Source organism: Mastigoproctus giganteus, chromosome 6 (assembly GCF_048544385.1).
Source record: "Mastigoproctus giganteus isolate SK-2022 chromosome 6, ASM4854438v1, whole genome shotgun sequence".
In the NCBI taxonomy this organism is placed as follows: Eukaryota; Metazoa; Arthropoda; class Arachnida; order Uropygi; family Thelyphonidae; genus Mastigoproctus; species Mastigoproctus giganteus.
The window spans coordinates 11,925,363-11,946,887 of NC_143580.1; the positions used below are offsets into that span (position 1 = coordinate 11,925,363).

The following is a 21,525-nucleotide window of genomic DNA, read 5'->3' on the forward strand; positions in this document are numbered from 1 at the left end:
AATATATCATGCAATTAACTGAATTATTATATTTAATGATCATACCAAGTACCTGAAAGCTAAATTATTAATAACACTCTCAATGACAAATTAACGATTTTATCTACATTTTAAATTGAAACACATGCACACACACACATGCACGCTCTACAACTAATCTACATCTTACCATTGCTAAGTTTATAATTCAATTCGGCTCGCAGCCAGTCAGGAAAAGAAGCTGAAACAAAACCTTTACGTGACATTTCAGCATTGATAAGAACATCAGAAGATCCACTAGTATCCCAAAGCAGCACAGGCAAAGTAACACCATTATTTATATCTTCATTTCTAAAAAATAATTAAAATTACAATAAGTTCCTTCAATTTACTGCTATAATTACATAGCGGCTGTACTACAGAACTTATGAATGAGATGCAATTAATTACAAGTATGGTGGCATCCTGATTTATGAATAACTGATTAATCAACTTAAAAAGCTCAATCTTACAAACTTTTACTCAACTTCAGCAACTGCATAGTATGTTACATTTTAAAATTCAAAATTAATGAGAATGAAATAGTTTTAACATTTGGGTGTTTAACCCAAATTTTACAGAAAATGGACAATATATTAAAATGTTACAATAAAGTTTTGTGCTATAAAATTAGTATTGCTATTATGATATTTTTTTTACTTTCTTACTGATCTAGTGTCATAGCTTTTCTGAGAAGGGCATAAAAATTCACAAGTAATATATATATTCATTATTATTTAACAATATATGTGCAGTTACTTTAACATCTGTCAAGTGCTCAGTCTGTCACATTTCCACTAATTCTAGCTAATAAAAAAATGCTTTTCCTAATGTTTATCATGAAGTACATCATTAAAGGAGAGCAGAAAAGGAGACTGAGTTTAAGAAGTTATCGTATAACCACTATTAACCAGGCAGATGGCAGGGAGAGCGAAATTATAGAATAACTTTAGAAAAGTACCTATAGAAGTCACAAATGCATACACCATTAAGGAAATAGAACAAAAGAGGGTGCTGAGATGGAAGAATAACGGATATGGCCAGTTAATAGGGAAGAAAATGATGACCTTCGGCAGCTACAGGGCCAGGCCACGAAGAACACCAAAATCTAAACTAGAAACTGATCTTTAAAATAAAACTACAAAAAAAGTTAAGCTGGCAAAGACTAATTATGAGAAATCACTAGCTAAGAGAGCAAAGAATAGGATGGAGTTTTTCGTGTAGGTAGATTCAAAGAAGAAAACAATGATCACATCATACAATTACATAATGTAGGTGGGGAAAGTCTCTGATAACCCATCTGATGCTACTGACAAACTAAAAGGGTACTTTGCATTGATCTTTGCTAACAAAAGGCCTTTTGGAAGAAGGTGAAGCTGAGGCAGTACGAAATTTGCAATACTGAAATTACAGAAAATGATTTATTAGAAAAACTTACAAGTCAAAAGGCCAGTAATGGCTCTGGAATTAGTGCCACATACCAAGTAATTCTGAGGTCAGTGGTGAGGGATTATTCGCACTGAACCAATAATAAAGCTAGAATTGATATTCAGAAGAAAACACAAAAAGGGAAAAATCTTGTTTAACTAATATGTTCAGCTATTTTGACAGAATCACTCATGAGTTAAACGTGGGAAAGAAATTTGACACTGTTTATTTGAATTTCAGAAAATGAATTTGACTCAATCCACATGAAAGGCTACTGTATAAGCTGTAACATGTTGGGATTGAGGGTAAGATCCATGGATAGATTGATGATGGCAGGACAGAAGGCAGAGAGGTATAATTAATCACTACTCTTCACACTAAGTAAAATGACTTTGACAAAGGGATGGGTGAAAATTTGCAGATGACATCAACACAGAGTATCAACTGAGAATTCTAAGAAGTGGATATGCACTTTTTAGACAATAGGAATAATATGAAAAAAATAAATAAATAAAATAAAATAACTAGGTATCAATGCCCTGCAGTCCACACGGACAAGCTGTTAACTGGAATACATTTCCTCTGTCAAATAGTTTGAGGCTAACAACTTAGGTAAATTCAAAACTTTAAAAGGGATAAAAATTTTCTTATTAATATGAAATTGATTTTTTTTTTTTTCAACAAATAGTTTTTCCTTAATGACAAAGAAGAAACAGTTAAATTTTCACAAACAATATACTTCCAAAAATAAAAAAAAAATACTAACAATTAATCAACATAATACTGACTGGTATACCCTTTGCCAGTGACCGTACCTCCACATTCTTGAGCACGCCAACTGAGGGGTAACACTGACACTCCTGAAGTTGAAAGCAACTATCACGCAAAGGTTGTGATTGAAAACTGTCAAGGTCTGTGACCCTACTGACGCTTCTTCGACATGAGCAGAACAGTTTTTTTTTGTTTTTTTTTACTTTTTGCTGGTGCAGCAAAAATCTGGAACTTCCCCAAGTGGAGTTTAACTACATAGTAATACTAATACTCAATTCACTTTTGTTTCTGAAGCTGGAAGGTCCAGTTGTCACTTATTAGCACAGTTCATCAATCAGTTTAATAAAAATGGTTATGTAAAAACTTTATATCACCCTGTGGGTATAAAGTTCATCAATCAGCACAGTTCATCAATCAGTTTAATAAAAATGGTTATGTAAAAACTTTATATCACCCTGTGGGTATAAAGTGCATATAAAAGTCGGGAGTTAGAGTTGAACGTGAAAGCGTCTTCAATTCTGCCCAGACATGATAGGAGGGAGTATATGATGACAGCCTTGTTGATTAATTCAACAAGATTGTGCAAGACTCAAGGGTAGAATTTTTTCAGACTGGTCTGTGCTTGTAGACAGGAGAGACTGCTTCTACAGGGATGGGGTACACTTAAATAGAAAGGATGCAAGAATATTTGCTGACACTATCGAAGCAGTATTAGGTGAGTCAGAAAACTGCTAGCTTGGGGGGGGATACACAGACTAAAAGATTAACAGTGGCCGCAGGCAGAGGTGAAAGTAATTCTTCCACTACTTCTATTAGAATGACCAGCAGTCTGGAAAGCAAGGCAATGGAGATTTCCAGGACTGCTGGGAGTCATAGTGGAACAAAATAATACATGGGCTGTGTTAGGGTAAATAGGAGTAGAAACAGGTGCATGTATACTTGCATGTACACCAATGCTAAGAATATAGTTAATAAATTTGATGAGATTGAAGTGCTAGTCAAGACATCAAAGGCAGATATTGTTGGAATATCAGAGATGTGGTGTCACACAGACATAAGCAGTGCAGTGCAGAATTGGAATTTGGGAAGTACAATATGTACAGAAAGGATAGACAGGACAGAAAGGGAGGAGGAGTTAGGCTGTTAGCTAAGAACCAAAATCTAAGGAAGTGTATCCAATTGATGTTGGTGGGCAATGCAATGTTGAGTCTGTTTGGTGACATAAGCACTGAGAGAGGAAAAATGAGAGTAGACATGTTATAGGCCTAATGAATCTGATGAGTATAAGGAGAAATTGTGCAGAGAAATAGAGTAGGCCAGTAAATCAGAATGTCTTATAATGGGAGATTAACTTTCCAGATATTGACTGAAACTTGTGGGTTAGTCAAGCGCACACAAGCAAGACTTTTGTGGATTTCTTGGATGACTGTTTTCTACAGCAACATGTTCGAGAGGCAACCATAGTGAGTAATATTCTTGATCTGATTATCAGCAGTGATTATTCATGCATTAAGAATTTGCAGATAAAGGAACCACTGGGTGACAGTGAACACAATGTACTGATGTTGGCATTATTTAAAGATGTAACTACCATAAAGACTAAAGGGAAGGGCTTTTTCTTTCGTAAAGGTGACTACAGGGGTCTCAGACAGTTTTTAAATTCTGTACAGTGGGATCAACTGATGATATTACCAATGTTGAATTCTAAATGGGAAGCCTTCAGGGACTTAATTTTGGAGGATACTAAGCTTTTCATTCAAATCTAATAAGAAATTCTGTTCAAGATTTGGGCCTAAATGGATGTTAGATTAACTAATGAGGCTCGTGGCAGAGAAGAAAAATGTTTGGGATAAATATAAATATCAGGTGTCACAGAAGCCTAGGACAAATATAAACTAGTCTGTAATAAAGTCACAAAGGAGGATAGGGAGGCAAAGGCAGATTACGAGAAATCTTTGGCAAAGGATGCAAAGAAAAACAGCAAAGAGTTCTTTACTTATGTAAACTCTAGAGGGAAAGGGATGAATCAGACTGGACCACTTAGCATAGATGGGTTGACTATTGATGATCATGCTCAGGTAGCTGATAAACTGAATGAGTATTTTGCATCTATATTCACACATGAGGAGTTATGAGGGGAGTGCCAGAAAGGCACCTGGAGAGGACAGATCTATCCAGTTATATTAAAGGAGGCAGCAAAGGAAGTAAGCAAACCCTTAGCCATAATTATGAGAGCTTCCTTGGATTCAGAGAAGTCCCCATGGACTGGAGGTGTGCAAATGTATCACCAATTAACAAAGGGGGGGTTCGCAAAAGGTGACACAAGTAACTATAGACCTGTTACTTTAACTTGTGTTGCAGGGAAAATAATGGAATCACTGCTTAAAGAAGCATTGCACAATCAACTAGACAAGACTGCAGTAACAGTTAAGATACAGCATGGGTTTGTTACATAGGAGTACTTGTCTGACCAATTTGATTGGATACTATGATGTGGTCACAAAGGAACTGAATGCCAAAAATAATTTTGATATCATATATATTTGAATTTCAGAAAAGCTTTTGATACTGTTGCACATGGAAGACTGCTGTACAAATTGGAGAGGTATGGTTGAGTGGGAGACGAGTGTGGTAATCAATGTGGTAATCAATGGACACTGCTCTTCATGGACAAATGTTATTAGTGGAGTTCCCCAGGGTTTGGTGTTGGGCCCATTGTTGTTTTGAATATTTATCAATGATACTGATGAAGGTATATCAGGTTTAACATCCAAGTTTGCAGATGATACAAAGGTTGGCAGAGTTGTTAACGACATTAAAGACAGTATGCTAGTCCAACTGGGCAAATAGGCTGAGAAGTGGCAAATGAAGGTTAACATTGACAAATGCAAAGTACTGCTTACGGGCAGCAATAACCGAAGAGAAATATACCAACTGCGTGGTACTACACTCATGGAAGTGGAAAGTGAAAATGACCTGAGGTAACTGCACAGTCAAATATGAAGTTTGCTGAGCAGTGTAGATAGACTGCCAGGGCAGGTCATGGAGTCTTGACAATGATATATAGGAATTTTGCTAGCCGGAACAGGGAGGTGATTCTCACATTATACAGTGTACTGTATAATGTGATAATCTAGATATCTAGATTATCGTTAGAGATATAAAATTATATCTCTAATTTAGATATCAAGCTATACCTAGAGTACCGTGTACAGGTCTGGAGGCCTCATTTTAGGAAGGATGTAGAGTTGCTAGAAAGAGTATAAAGGGCAACATTGGTGAGGGGAACAAAGGGGTGCTCCAGGAAAGGCTTAAGTTCAGAAAATTGCTGTGCCTGGAGAGTAGGCACCTGCAAAGTGATCTGACTGAGGTGTATAAGGCCTTGAATGGGTTGAATAAGCTGAATGCTGAATGCTAAGGCCTTGAATGGGTTGAATAAGCTGAATCTTGCTCAGATTAAGAACCTGAGGGGGCCCAGATTCAAATTGAGGAAAGACAGTTTTAGAATAGATGTTCAGAAATTTGCCTTTAGCCAGCGGGTAGTTGATTGGTTGATTTTTTTTTTTTTTTTTTTTTTTTTTGATTTGGTAGTTGTTGGCGCATCGGCTTCTGTGGCCATATTGCACCTCCCAAGGTTTTTGCAGTACTTTGATCCAAGACCGAGGCGGGAATTGAACCCGCGACCTTTGGGTTGCCACGCAGGTACTTTACCCACTCGGCTAGCCCAGTTGGCTTGATTGGTTGAACAGACTTCCATCTTTTGTTGTGGAAGTTGATAGCCTAAATAAATATAAGGCTGAGCTGAACAGGTATTTGGAACGAATGGAGGGGGTGTAATTAGATTTTTTTTTTTTTTTTTTTTTTGGCAGATGCTGCATAAGCTTGCTTTCTTGCATCGTATGCCTCTACTAATGCTAATACATTGATATTCAAATTTTGTTGTCCCATTTCATCCATCATGAAACCCAGCAATCTGTAAGAAGATAAGTGTTAAGAAATACAGTGGATTCCGGTTATTTGGGCCACTGGTTAATTGGGGCAGCCGTTTATTTGGGGCAAATCTTAAAAAACAGAACCCAATTGAGAAAATAGCCAAGGTTTACTTCGCTTAATTGGGACAACATGCCGTTTAATTGGGTCAGGAGACCGCAGCACTGGAGATTACCCTATGATTGTCTCCGACTGTACCACGTGGTTCGTTCAGATTTCTGGAGGTCACAACCATAAAACAATAAAAACAATTAGCAGTCACCTCTTTATTGGGCTTTCCTGTTAGTTCTATCAGAAAATCTAAACCTCCCAAACACTTCCTAGTTCAATTCACAAATATACGTGGTCTCAATTCTCATATCAACGATGTCCATTTCCACTTACAATCTGCAAAACTCCACATACTTTTTCTGACAGAATTACAGTTATCGGTTAATTCAACTACTGCTCATCTCAGCTGCCCAAATTATTTACTGTATGATTCCTTTCGCCTCAAAAGTGGAACTTGTGCATATGTCCATTCTGATATTCAATGTCAGAGACTTGGTAATTTGGAATCTCCTCTCTTCGATCTTCTCTGGCTTAAGATCCCTCTACCTCATTGTGTCAAATTCATCTGTTGTCTCTACCGTTCTCCCAACTCCACTAATCAACTTGAAGTTGTTTGACTTCCTCTCTTTGCAACTTGACTTTCTCCAGTCCAACTTTCCTAACAGTGAGGTAATTTTCCTTGGTGATTTTAATGTCCACAACTCCAGCTGGCTTCCCTTTTCTAGTCACACTGACCCAGCTGGTTGAGATGCTGAGTCTTTTGAAATTACTAATGACCTTGCACAGATTGTTCATTTACCTACAAGAATACTGGACAATCCTAACCATACAGCCAACACGCTTGATCTTTTTCTCACAAACGCATGCATTGATCTTTTTCTCACAATCACAGTCGAAGTGAGAGGTCGTTTAGGCACTTCAGATCACAACTTGGAGATTGTCTCTTCTCCAATGGAGCCTTTATCTCATGGCTATTTCCAACCTCGTGTTGTTTGGCATTACAAGAATGCAAAATGGGATGACCTGCGAGATTTCTTATTTTCCTTGGTCAAATTACTGTTTCAAAACTTCTGATGTAAACGTTTGCTCAGATCGTATCAGTGAAACTATTCTTGCAGGAATGGAATACTTTATCCCACACTCCACTTTAAAATCTCGTCCTTCATCTAAATCTTGGTTTTCCAATAAATGTGCTAAGGCTGTTCAAGAGAAGAATGTTGCATATCGTAATTGGCTTGTTTCTAATTCTTGAGTTTCATTTTTGCCTACACCAAACTCGCAACAATTGTGGAGCAGTCATTAATCTGTCCAAACTAGATTTCGAACAAGCTAAGAGTAAAAAACTTGCTTCTTGCCTTAATGGCAGCCGAGCATTCTGGTCTCTTGCCAAAGCTATTGGGTGCAACTTTTGCCCATCTCTGCTCCCATCTCTGTCAAAACCAGATGGTTCTGTTGTCACTTCAGTCAAGGATAAAGCTGACCTGCTAGCATCCCATTTTTCTTCGAGCTCATGTATTAATGATCTTGGTAAAACACCTCCCACCATTCCCAACACGCTTCATTCAATGCCTCAGGTGAACTTCTGTCAAAAGGATGTCAGAAGGATTTTGACGATCTCGATGCTAAGAAAGCTCCAGTTTCTGCTGGTATTTCTCCACTTGATCTCAAAACCTGTGCTTCTGAACTTACTCCTGTTCTTTGCCACCATTTTTCACTTTGTTATTCCATAGGTGTTTTTCCTTCTGCTTAGAAATTTGCTCATATCCAGCCAGTTCCTAAAAAGTGTGACAAGTCCCTCCCATCCAATTATCGCCCCATTGCAATTACTTCTACACTTTCTAAAGTAATGGAGAAATTAATTAACCGCCAACTCTTAAACTACCTAGAAATCTTCCATCTAGAAATCTTCCGTCTACGGATTCCGTCGGTGTCGATCCACTGGTGATATTCTGGCTTATGTTACCCATTTATTTATGTACAAATTCAATGGAAAAGTCTTGTGAAACACAAGCAGTTGCTCTTGACATCATAAAGGCTTTCAATTTGACAGAGGTGGTTTTTTTTTTTTTTTTTGATTTGGTAGTTGTTGGCGCATCAGCTTCTGTGGCCATATTGCACCTCCCAAGGTTTTTGCAGTACTTCGATCCAAGCCCGAGGCGGGAATCGAACCCGCGACCTTTGGGTTGCCGGGCAGGTACTTTACCCACTCAGCTAGCCCGGTCGGCTAACAGAGGTGGTGTCACCCAGATATAAGAATTGGCATAAAGGTCTTCTAATCAAGCTTCCATGTTATGGTTTGCCAACTGTTTTCTGCAATTGGTTATCCAGTTTTCTCTCGGACTGCTCACTGAGGGTGATGGTAGATGGCTCTGTCTTCTAACCACTCCACTAATGCTAGTCTCCCCCCAAGGTTCAGTTCTTTCCCCACTCTTTTCCTCTTTTATATTAATGACATTCTTCCATTGACTGGAAGTCCCATCCATAGTTTTGTCGATAATAGCACATTGCATTCCACTTTCAATTTTGAAAAACTTTGCCCTGCTCAATCAGCTTCAAACTTCTTGAATATCCGCTACCAATTCCTTAAATGTCAATCTCCAGGTAATTCTTCAGTGGGGCAAAGACAACTTAGCTGATTTCAATCCTTCTAAAACTCAGTCTTGTCTTATATCTATTAATTCTATTAGAATAAGTAGGGACCTGGAGCAGGGGGTGTTGGGGTTTCAGGGACGGATGGCAGTCATCGTGAAATAGGAGGTTATATGGAATGTGTTAAGGGGAATAGGTGCATGTACACCAATGCTAGAAGTATAGTAAATAAATTTGATGAATTTGAAGTGTTGGTTAAGCCATCAAAGCCATCAGATATTGTTGGGATAGCAGAGCCGTGGTGTCACACAGATATAAGGAATGCAGAACTGGAATTTGGGGAGTACAATGTGTACAGAAAGGATAGACAGGATAGGAAGGGAGGAGCTGTTTTGCTGTTAATTAAGAAAAACATAAAATCAAAAGAAGTGCACCCAGTTGATGTAGATGAACAGTGCACCGTTGAGTCTGTTTGGTGTGACATAAGCACTGCAAAAGAAAAATAAGAGTAGGAGTGTGTTATAGGCCTAATGACTCGAATGAGTACAATGAACAATTGTACAGAGAAAGAGTGGGCTAGTAAATCAGAATGTCTTATAATGGGGGATTTTAACTTCCCAGATATTGACTAGAAGTTGTGGGTTGGTCACACACACACTAGTCACACTTTTGTATTTATTGGATGATTGTTTTCTGCAGCAGCATGTTCGAGAGGCAACCAGTGAGAGTAATACTCTTGATCTGGTCATCAGCAGTGATCATTCGTGTATTAAGAATTTGCAGATAAAGGAACCACTAGGTGGCAGTGATCACAGTGTACTGATGTGGGATTTACTTAAAGACTTAATTACCATCAGGGGTAAAGGAAACGGTTTTTGCTTCTGTAAAAGTGAGTACAGTGGTCTCAGACAGTTTTTAAATTCTGTACAGTGGGATCAACTGACGATGTCACCAACAGTAAATTCTAAGTGGGAAGCATTCAAGGAATCAGTTGTTAGTTAGTTAGTTATTTGGTTTTTAGGAGCATTAGCAACTAAGGCCATATTGCTCCGGGATATGCGGTGGTCATTTCCTGACCTTTCCGCATCTTCAGTATTTGGTGGTGACGGGCTCGAACCCCGGTCTAATCAAGAAGCGTCTGCTACGCACTACTGCTCCTTCCCACTTGGCTACGGAGGCGCCCAGGAATCAGTTGTGGATGCTACTAAAAGTTTCATACCTATTAAGAAATATTGTCCAAGATTTAGGCCTAAATGGTTATCAAATGAACTAATGAGACGTAAGAGAAAAGAAAAATGCATGCGATGCATATAAATTATCAAGTGACTCAGAAGCCTATGGCAGATATAAGCTATTCTGTAATCAGGTCACAAAGGAGGTTAGGCTGGTGAAGGCAGATTATGAGAAATCCTTGGCAAAAGATGCTAAGAAAAACAGCAAGGATTTATTTACATATATAAACTCTAAAAGGAAGGGGATGAATCTGATTTGTCCACTTGACATCAATGGTTCGACTGTTGATGATCATGCTCAGATAGCAAACAAACTGAATGAGTATTTTGCATCTACATTCACACATGAGGAATTAAGGTTTAAAAATGGCAGAAGGTTATCAAATTGTAGCAAGGTACTTAATGATTTTGTAATAACTGAGAGCAAAGTGGAGGAGAAATTGTTGAAGTTAAACATAAGAAAAGTACCTGGGGTGGATGGGGTGTTTGTTTGTTGTTTGTTATTTGGTTTTTAGGAGCATTAGCAACTAAGGCCATATTACTCCGGGAATATGCGGTGGTCATTCCCTGACCTTTCCGCATCCTTCGTATTTGGTGGTGACAGGTTCGAACTCCAGTCTAATCAAGAAACGTGTGCTATGCACTGCTGCTCATTCCCACCTGGGAACGGAAGCACCACGGTGGATGGGATCTATCCAGTTATATTAAAGGAGGCGGTAAAGAAACTAAGCAAACCCTTAGCCATAATTATGAGAGCATCCTTGGACTCAGGGGAGGTTCCCACGGTCTGGAGATGTGCAAATGTATCCCCAATTCACAAAGGGGGATCGAAGGGTGACACGAGTAATTACAGACCAGTTAGTTTAACTTCTGTTCCGGGTAAAATAATGGAGTCACTGGTTAAAGATGCATTGTAGGATCATCTAGACAAGACTGCAGCAATAATTCAGACACAGCATGGGTTTGTTAAGGGAAAGTCTTGTCTGACAAATCTGATTGGTTATTATGATGTGGTTACAAAAGAACTGGATGCAAAAAATAATTTTGATATCATATATTTAGTTTCAGGAAAGCTTTTGACACTGTTGCGCATGGAAGACTATTGTACAAATTGGAGCAGAATAGTATTAAGGGTAAGCTGCTACAATGGATAAAAGGATGGTTAAGTGGGAGAAGACAGAGGGTGGTAATCAATGGATGCTGCTCTTCTTGGACTAATGTTATTAGTGGAGTAAAAATCGGTGTTGGGTCCACTGTTGTTTTGTATATTTATCAATGATATTGATGAAGGTATATCAGGCTTAGTGTCGAAGTTTGCAGATGATACAAAGGTTGGCAGGGTTGTTAATGACAATAATGGCAGTGTGCTAGTGCAACAGGATCTAGATAATTTGGACAGATGGACTAAGAAGTGGCAACTGAAGTTTAACCTTGACAAATGCAAAGTACTGCATATGGGCAGAAGTAACCAGAGAGAAAAGTACCAGCTGTGTGGTACTACACTTAAGGTGGTAGAAAATGAAAAAGACCTGGGAGTAATTGTGCAGTCAGATGTGAAGTTTTCTGAGCAATACAGACAGGCTGCCAGGGCAGGTCATGGGGTTTTGTCAATGATATATAGGAATTTTGCTAGCAGGGAAAAGGAGGTGAAGGCAATGGTCGGGACACGCCTTGAGTACTGCACACAGGTCTGGAGGCCTCATTTTAGGAAGGATGTTGATTTGCTTGAGCATGTACAGAGAAGGGCAACAAGATTGGTGAGGGGAATGAACGGATCCTCTTACCAAGAGAGGCTTAAGTTCTGTAAATTGTAGTGGCTGGAGACTAGGCACCTGCGCGGTAATCTGATTGAGGTGTATAAGGCCTTGAATGGGTTGAGCATGCTGAATTCTGATGGGATCCTTGCACTTGTTCAGATTACAAACCTAAGGGGCATAAATTCAAATTAAGGAAGGACAGACGTAGAACAGATGTGCGGAAATTTGCCATTAGCCAGCGGGTGGTTAATTGCTGGAACAAAACTTCCATCTGTCGTTGTGGAAGTTGATAGGTTGAATAAATTTAAGGAGGAACTGGACAGGCATTTGGAGGGAATGGTGCGATTTTTTTTTTTTTTTTTTTTTTTTGGCTGATGCTGCATAAGCTCATACACTTGCTTTCTTGCATCAAATGCCACTGCTACTACTACTATCTCGCAAAAAGGATTCTTCTGCTCCTATGCTTATCTTTGGTGACACTCCGATTTCTAAGCAAAATGATATATCTCTTTTAGGGATTACTCCGACTTCTAATCTCTCTTGGCACAAGCACATTAGAAATATTGCTTCCTCTGCATCTAAAAAACTTGGTTTTTCTCTTTCGCTCTCTACGTTACTCTTCTTCCAAACAGCTGTTCACTCTGTACAAATTGCAAATCTGCCCTACCATGGAATATTATTCCCACAACTGGGGTGATGCCTCCAAAACCTGTCTCAGGCTTAATTGCTGGAACAAAACTTCCATCTGTCCTATTTTTCACTAATTAGAATCACTGTTTAACAAAATGATAGGTGGAATAAATTTAAGGAGGAACTGGACAGGCATTTGGAGGGAATGGTGCGATTTATTCTTCTCTAATATTCCAGTCAGAAGAGAGCAGTTAGGTTAATTAATGACTCCTCTCTAATGGAGTCTCTCCACTCTCTGTCCCATAGACGTACTGTTTCTGCTGCATATGCCTCTTCTACAGATACTTTCATGGGCACTGTTCTTCTGAATTGGCTTCTATAATTCCCACTCTCTCTCTCTCTCTCTCTCTCTCTCTCTCTCTCTCTCTCTCTCTCTCTCTCTCTCTCTCTCTCTCTCTCTCTCAAAACAGTCCGAACACATGCCACCACCAGTCAACATCCATTTACTATCCAACTTGAAACTCACAGAACCAACTTTTCATCTTCCTTGTTTATTTATTCAACTGCCGTTTTCTGGAACAACCTTCCTTCATACGTATTTCCTGAAACAAAGTTCAATCTATCATAAATGGATAGTAAACTTGATCTTATTGAATTCGCGATAATAGCTACAGCTGAAATTCTGTGGTTTATTATGGTGATATGTGTTTACACTTCCATGAAATCTTCAATCATATAAAAAAATTAATTTTCAGAATCTTCTCTTCATTCCTATTTTTAAAGCTTCGTAACTTGTTAGTCCGTTCTCACTTGCGCATATCGTGTTACTTGCAATGTGTGTGTGCCATGTTCTTTGTTATTGATTTCTTATCTTTTTATAGTTTTAAATTTTAATCCTCACCCACAAATGTCAGTGAACAGAAATGTCAACTAGTTAGTATGTACATATTGTACGTATTAATTATTGTACGTATCATTTAATTTTTTTATTGGTAAGGTAATAAAGGGTAAATTTGTGCTTAATATAGCTTTACTTTTATAGCCTGTGGATAATATTCCACCTATTTTCACTAATTAGAATCACTGTTTAATAGAATTAAAATTCAATTCACAAACGTGATCACAATGACCGCCGCTTACTACACATCGTATAGTGAATGGTTCTTTACTATGGTAAGTCCATCATAACATGATTTGATTGTACAATGAACCATTTTAAGTGTATACGCTACTTCAGAATTACATACAAAATAAAAGATATACGTAAGTAATCAAGAATTTACTCTATAATAAAACTATATATACACCAATGAGCCGAAACATTATGAAAACCTACTAATATGATGTTGGTCCTCCACGTGCAGCCAAACAGCTCGTACCCGGCAAGGCACGGACGCTACAAGATTTCTAAATGTGTCTTGTGGTATCTGGAATCAACACATAACCAGCAGATCCTTTAATTCCTGCAAGGTCTGCAGATTGGAGTTGCTGTTCCAACAAAAATGTTCTGCGAACCAGTCTCGAACAATCCGGGTGGTGTGGCATGGCGCATTATCCTGCTGAAAGACGGCACCACCAGAGGGGAAGACCATTGCCATGAAAGGGTGTATCTGGTCATCAATGATGTTTAGGTAGGTGGTAGACGTCAGAGTGCCCAGCACATGGATGACTGGACCCAGGGTATCCCAGCAGAAGATCACCCAAAGCATGACACCACCGCCACCGGCTGGTTTTCGTCCCACAGTGTATCCAGGTACCATCACTTCCCCAGGTAAACAACACACACTTACCCGGCCGTCCACAGGGTGCAACAGAAACGCGATTCATCCGACCAGACGACCTTCTCCAATCACTCAAGGTCCAGTTTCGATGCTCGCATGCCCATTGTAGGCACTGTTGCCAGTGAACCGTGGTTAGCATGGGCACTCTGAGCAGCCTGCAGCTATGCAGCCCCATTTTCAGCAGGGTTCAATGTACTGTGTGTTGGAACACATTACTCCCATCACCAGCATTCCAATTACTAGCGAGTTCACCACAGTCACCCTTCTGTTGCCAAGTACCATCCAGGAGAGTCTTCGCTCACCTCGAGCATCGATGAGCTGCAGTCGTCCAACACCTCACTGGCAGTTCATGGGTTTTTCCTCCTAGGAGCACTTATGGTAGACACTAACCACGGCTGACCACGAGCACCCCACCAGCCGTGCCATTTCGGATATGCTCTGACCCAGTCACCTGGCCATTACAATTTGCCCTTTGTCAAACTCACTTAAGTCCACTGCCTTTCCCATCTGAAGAACAAGAGTAAGACTGATTAACGGAGCTCAGTATCAGGTGTTTTTTATACCGTGTCCTGACCCAAACACATGCCATAGTTCACCTGCAGTTGCTCGATTTGCATAATGATTTGCTGGTCATAATATTTTGACTCATCAGTGTAAATATAATATTAAAAAAAAAAAATAATAATAAAATAAAGCCTTACACTTTTTCTGGAGTAGTATTCAGCACCTCTGCTGAAAGGCATTTTTCATGGCTGGTAATTTTTGAAAATTCTGTTGTGGCAGCCTCTTTACTACTTTGTACATTAGAAAGTTCTTTTTTTGGTTCTATATATTCAAGAGAACAGCAAATAGCAAATGCTGGCAATTTTACAAATTCAAGATCAAGGGGATAAAGCATTTCTGGAGTAACAACTTCTTGATTACCATAGTCAATGTACTGTACCTTTACATTCTGAAGCCTCTTTTCTTTGAGCTAAATGAAATTTAAAAGATTAGATATCAATACTTTATCATAACAAACTAAATAGCAAATGAAATAACTAACTGTGTAAAAATTGTGAAATATACCATAAAGTGTGAACAATTATATCACTTATTATTTGGGAACAATATTCCCATTTGGTCATCCTATTTCTGCTTCCTGTTGTCCAATACATTTGCAGCTCTCATTAATTGTGATAAATATTATCATTAATGTTAAGGTCAAAATAAACTTAAGTACACTGTAATATGGCATGCACTTAATTATGCTATGCTACTTTTTTTCCCCACAATAATAAAAAAATTTAAGATTTTTAATGGGGTTCAACTATTTAAATATAAAATGTAAAAAAAAAAAAAGTAGTTAAATATAAAATATAACACATGATAATATATCATTAACCCATGTATTTATAACTTTTATGATTATATTGCTAACTTTTGAAAAGGGTATAGTGGTGTTAGTATTAGTCACAGTGGGCAAGCAAGCCACAAAAAATAAATAAACAAAAAAAATAATAATAAAATTATAAAATAAAAATAAACCACCAATGTGTTTCTTCCTCATATAAGTAGCAATCCAGCTGAACTTTGAAGTTCCCCCAAACTGTCAGCCTCAACTACCCAAGGAGGTAAATGTATTCTAGTAATTTAGTTGGCTAAAATAAATTTCCTAAAATGTAGTCTAAAAACCTATTTTGCCATATTTTGAATTTATGGCCACTAGTTATGGAATCATTAATAATCAGTTATAACCTTCACTCATTTTACTATCTGTCCTCTCAGTCTTATAGTAAGTCCCTTTTAAGGTACCTGGTTGCCAAACTCTGGCCCACATACTTGAAATCTTTCCTCATATGGGAAATCTTTTGTAGATCTTATCAAGTAGGTAACCGATCTTTGGACACGTACAAGAAGCTTAATATATTTTTTAGACTACATTTCTTCATTCCTAAACAGAGTATTCTAAGCGTGATCTTACAATTTCCTTATTATAACGAGCATGACTCTTAGTCACGCTCGTTATTTTATTTTTAATTTAGCTAGAGATTTTGTACGTTACTACTTAATATATGTAGAACCACTGGTTCATTCGAATTTTGAATTATAGGGTGAGTGGTAGAAAAATTCAAATTTTAATTGTGGTAAATAGGTAGCTCTAAAGTTTGAATCAATTAGCTTGGTGTTAGTGGGAAAATTTAGTGCTGTATGGTGCAATTATGTTCAATGACTCCATTTACCAACAGGTGCAAGGCACAGCCATGGGTTCCCCAGTTAGTTCAGTCACAGCAAACGTTGTGATCGAAGAATTGGAGGGTCGTGCATTTACAAGTATCCCAGATCACATTACCTACCTTTTGGTGTCACTACGTGGATGATGTGTTTGTAGTTATCCCCAGAGATTTGGGCGATCGACTCTTAGACCACCTCAACTCTCTGTCCTCTTTCTATAAAATTCACCACTGAATTATTAGAGTCGGACAATACAATACCATATTTAGATAGCCTTGTCCGATGTGAGGACACGTGCTTGCAGACAACAGTCTATCGCAAGCCAATGTGTGCTGACCAATTTATAAACTACCGGTCGGCACACATGAACAGCCATCTTCTTGTCACTGCGTGGACCTTGTTAACTAGCACCTGGACCCACTCTAGTTCTATGGATGAGAGGTGCACCGAGATTACTAGGGTCGAGGTATAACTATCCCACCAGTAACCTAGACAGGTGTGACCTACAGGAACATTCAAGGTAATAACTCCACCATGAGTGCCTTTATCCCATAATACATAACCTACCACAGCAGGTTTCTAGGGTCCTGAATTCTCATGGGATAAAGTGCATACAGCTCCGGAGCAGGAAATTGCGATTCCGCATCTCTAGAGTGAAAACACCGGTTCCCACCTTACTACAAAGAGGACTGGTCTACTGCATTTCTTGCCGTGACTGCACTGGTTGCTACATCTGAGAACCTGGCAGAAGGCTCGAAAACGTATCTCAGAACATGAAAGAGCCATCCACTTAGCAGACACAGAACAATCGGCCATTGCTGAGCACTTCTGGTCAAACCAACACAACATTGACCCACGCCGCGATTACATTATTGTCGATTGGTCCTGCCATTACCGACACCACGCTTGGTTGGAGTCGTTGCACATCACATGCTTTAATACTTCGGTCAACAGAAGCAGTGGATGTCGTGTCCACCCTATTATTCAGGCAACCATTCTCATGACTGATAAGCTGGGAACATTCACATACATCACAACTGGCTTCAAGTTCAAACAGTTAGTTGTTACATTAGCAGAGGCATACGATGCAAGAAAGCAAGCTTATGCAGCATCAGAAAAAAAAAAAAAAAAAAAAAACCCTCCCATTTCACCCCTTCATTCGTTCCAAATGCCTGTCCAGTTCAGCCTTAAATTTATTTAGGCTATCAACTTCCACAACAAAAGATGGAAGTCTGTTCCACCAATCAACTACCCACTGGCTAAAGGCAAATTTCACACATCTATTCTACAACTGTCTTTCCTCAATTTGAATCTATGCCCCCTTGGGTTCTTAATCTGAGCAAGAGGAAGAATCCCATCAGCATTCAGCTTGCTCAACCCATTCAAGGCCTTATCCACCTCAATCAGATCACCTCGCAGGTGCCTACTCTCCAGGCGCTGCAATTTTCTGAACTTAAGCCTTTCTTGGTAAGAACACCCCTTTCTTCCCCTCACCAATCTTGTTGCCCGTCTTTGTACTCGTTCTAGCAACTCTACATCCTTCCTAAAATGAGGCCTCCAGACCTGTACACAATACTCTAGGTGTGGCCTGACCATTGCCTTGTATAATGGGATAATCACCTCCCTGTTCCTGCTAGCAAAATTCCTATATATCATTGACAAGACTCCATGACCTGCCCTGGCAGCTAATCTGAACTGCTCAGCAAACTTCATATTTGACTGCACAATTACCCCGAGGTCTTTTTCACTTTCCACTTACCTGAGTGTAGTACCACACAGTTGGTACATTTCTCTTCGGTTATTACTACTCATATGCAGTACTTTGCATTTGTCAATGTTAAACTTCAGTTGCCACTTCTCAGCCCATTTGCTCAACTTATCTAGATCCAGTTGGAGTAGCATACCGTCTTTACTGTCATTACCAACCCTGCCAACCTGCAAATTTACACATAAACCTGATACACCTTCATCAATATCATTGATAAATATACAAAACAACAATGGGCCCAACACTGAACCCTAGGGAACTCCACTAATAACATTTGTCCATGAAGAGCAGTTTCCTCTGATTACCACTCTGTCATTTCCCATTCAACCATCACTTTATCCATTGTAGCAACTTACCCTTAATGCCATACCTCTCCAATTTGTACAGTAGTCTTCCATGTGCAACAGTATCAAAAGCTTTCCTGAAATCCAAGTATATGATAAAAAAATTATTTTTGGCATTCAATTCCTTTGTGACCACATCAAAGTATCCAATCAAATTGGTCAGACAAGACCTCCCTTTAACAAACACATGCTGTGTCTTAACGATTACTGCAGTCTTGTCTGGATGATCCTGCAATGCTTCTTTAACCAGTGATTCCATTATTTACCCTGCAACACAAGTTAAACTAACAGGTCTATATTTACTTGTGTCAACTTTTGAACCCCCTTTGTGAATTGGTGATACATTTGCACACCTCCAGTCCATGAGGACCTCCCCCCTCTCCCCCTCCCCGAGTCCAAGGAAGCTCTCATAATTATGGCTAAGGGTTTGCTTACTTCCTTTGCTGCCTCCTTTAATATAACTGGATAGATCTGTCCTCTCCAGGTGCCTTCCTTATGTTTAACTTCAACAATTTCTCCTCCACTTTGCTCTCAGTTATTACAAAATCACTTAGCTCCCTGTTAAGAGTTTGATAAACTTTGGCATTCCCCTCATTGAATAACTCCTCATGTGTGAATATAGATGCAAAATACTCATTCAGTTTAGCGCTACCTGAGCATGATCAATAGTCAACCCATCTATGTTAAGTGGTCCAATCTGATTCATCCCTTTCCTTCTAGAGTTTAAATAAGAAAAGAACTCTGTTTTTATTTGCATCCTTTGCCAAAGATTTCTCATAATCTGCGTTCGCCTGCCTAACTTCCTTTGTGACTTGATTACAGACTAGTTTATATATCTACCACAGGCTTCTGTGTCAACTGATACTTTATATGCATCCCATACATTTTTCTTCTCTGCCATGAGCCTCATTAAGTCATCTGACATCCATTTAGGCCTAAACCTTTAACAGTATTTCTTAGTTGGAATGAAAAGCCAAGTGGCCTCCAAAATTAAATCCCTGAAGGCTTCCCTTTTAGAATTCAACATTGGTAATATCATCAGTTGATCCCACTGTACAGAATTTAAAAACTGTCTGAGACCCCTTTAGTCGCCTTTACGAAAGAAAAAGCCCTTCCCTTTAGTCTTAATGGTAGTTACATCTTTAAGTAATTCCCACATCAGTACATTGTGTTCACTGTCACCCAGTGGTTCCTTTATCTGCAAATTCTTAATGCATGAATAATCACTGCTGATAATCAGATCAAGAATATTACTCACTATGGTTGCCTCTCGAACATGTTGCTGTAGAAAATATGTCATCCAATAAATCCACAAAATCTTGCTTGTGTGCGCTTGACCAACCCACTAGTTCTAGTCAATATCTGGAAAGTTAAAATGTCCCATTATAAGACATTCTGATTTACTGGCCTACTCTATTTCTCTGCAAAATTGCTCATTATACTCATCAGACCTATAACATACCTACTCTCATTTTTCCTTTCCCAAGTGCTCCTGTTACACCAAACAGACTCAGCATTGCATTGTCCACCAACATCAATTGGATGCACTTCCTAAGATTTTGTGTTTCTTAACTAACAGCATAACCCCTCCTCCCTTCCTGTTCTATCTGTCCATTTACTGTGCATGACTGGCACTACACGCTCTTAAGTTCTATGTTCCTAAACTTTCAGTTCAACTGATGGAGGTTACCATAATAACCGAAAGATTTTTGTACTCTATGTATTTAACATATTCTGTTTTACTGTTTAACATTAAACCTGTCATTTATTTTATTTTTACTTTCCATTTTGCTCTATGCTACATAATAGATTATACAGAATGAATCCAGAGTGCACAGGCCTCTTTACCTATGTTGGATAATTTAGTTATATATTAAAACTAAATTATAATATATAATTGTAATATATAATTGTTGGGCATATATCTTTGTGTTTAGCCTAAGAATACAACTAATTTATGATCGTTATGGTGTAGCGTAACTTTAATTCCAAACTTATTTAGCTGAAAGTATAACATAAAACTAGATAGCGCAATACATATCATTGTATTTAGGAATCTATTCAATTAGTGTAGTACTGACAATTAATTAAATTTATCAATCTTATTAATTTTCATTGTTAATCAATTGTATTCAAATGGAAATCATGTCCCAGACTAGAGCAGCACAGCAACAACCACAAAGTAGTGGGAGTATTGTGGCTCTGGGAAGAACCAAAGGGGCAATCGCCCAATGAATCACAACCTAAAAAAATGTGCAACTTGTAAAATGTTTGCAGACTTTCTGGAACAGGCATGATCTAGTCAAGGAGGATGTGTTTGTGTGTGTGTGCTGGGTGCAGAGAGTGTCAAGAAATTAGGTACCAATTCAGCGTTCTGGCGGGCATCTATGAGAGTTTAAAGAGTCAGATAGATGCCTTCGAAAGAATTAAAAGGGGGGGGCCCATCAAGCTCTCAGCTGTCCAACTCAATGGCAGAGCTCACTCTTGTGCATTAGGCAACACAGCAGCAGTCTTCAAGGCAGAATATGCTGATCATGCAGCTACTTATTGTTGGTTACTCAATTCAGGGGAAATGGGAAATATATAGTGCAAAAAGGATAGGTGGAATAGGACTAGGGTATGTGTGCCAAAGGCAAAGGTTGATGACGTTGTAGAGAAGATATCTTTTAAGGGCACAAAAGGTGATATTGCTGTACACACTGACACTAATGACATTACGAGTAGGATATCTGCAGACTAACTTAACAAGTACAGGTCAATGTTGAAAAAACATCGCAAGTTAGGGTTAAATTTTAAAGTGTCTGCAATTCTGCCCAGCCACAATAGGAAGAAGTATATGATGAGAGCTTAGTCATATCAATTTGGCCCTGGAGTGATTGTGCAATGCTCATGGGGGGGTTGACTTTTTCACAGAATGATCTGTGCTTGTTAACAGGAGAGACTGCTTCTACA

At 38.8% G+C, this 21,525-nt stretch overlaps 1 protein-coding gene across 1 annotated transcript in view; it reads right to left on the reverse strand.

Annotated features, from left to right (window-relative positions):
• LOC150083915 (uncharacterized) overlaps positions 1-21,525 on the reverse strand; it is a 352,627-nt gene that overhangs the window by 171,866 nt on the left and 159,236 nt on the right. Inside the window, exons 9-10 of the mRNA XM_090375828.1 lie at positions 14,949-15,220; positions 170-330 (exon numbers count right to left, since the gene is read on the reverse strand). Coding sequence (XP_090231954.1) covers positions 170-330; positions 14,949-15,220 — 433 coding nt within the window. The remainder of the gene's footprint in view (positions 1-169; positions 331-14,948; positions 15,221-21,525) is intronic.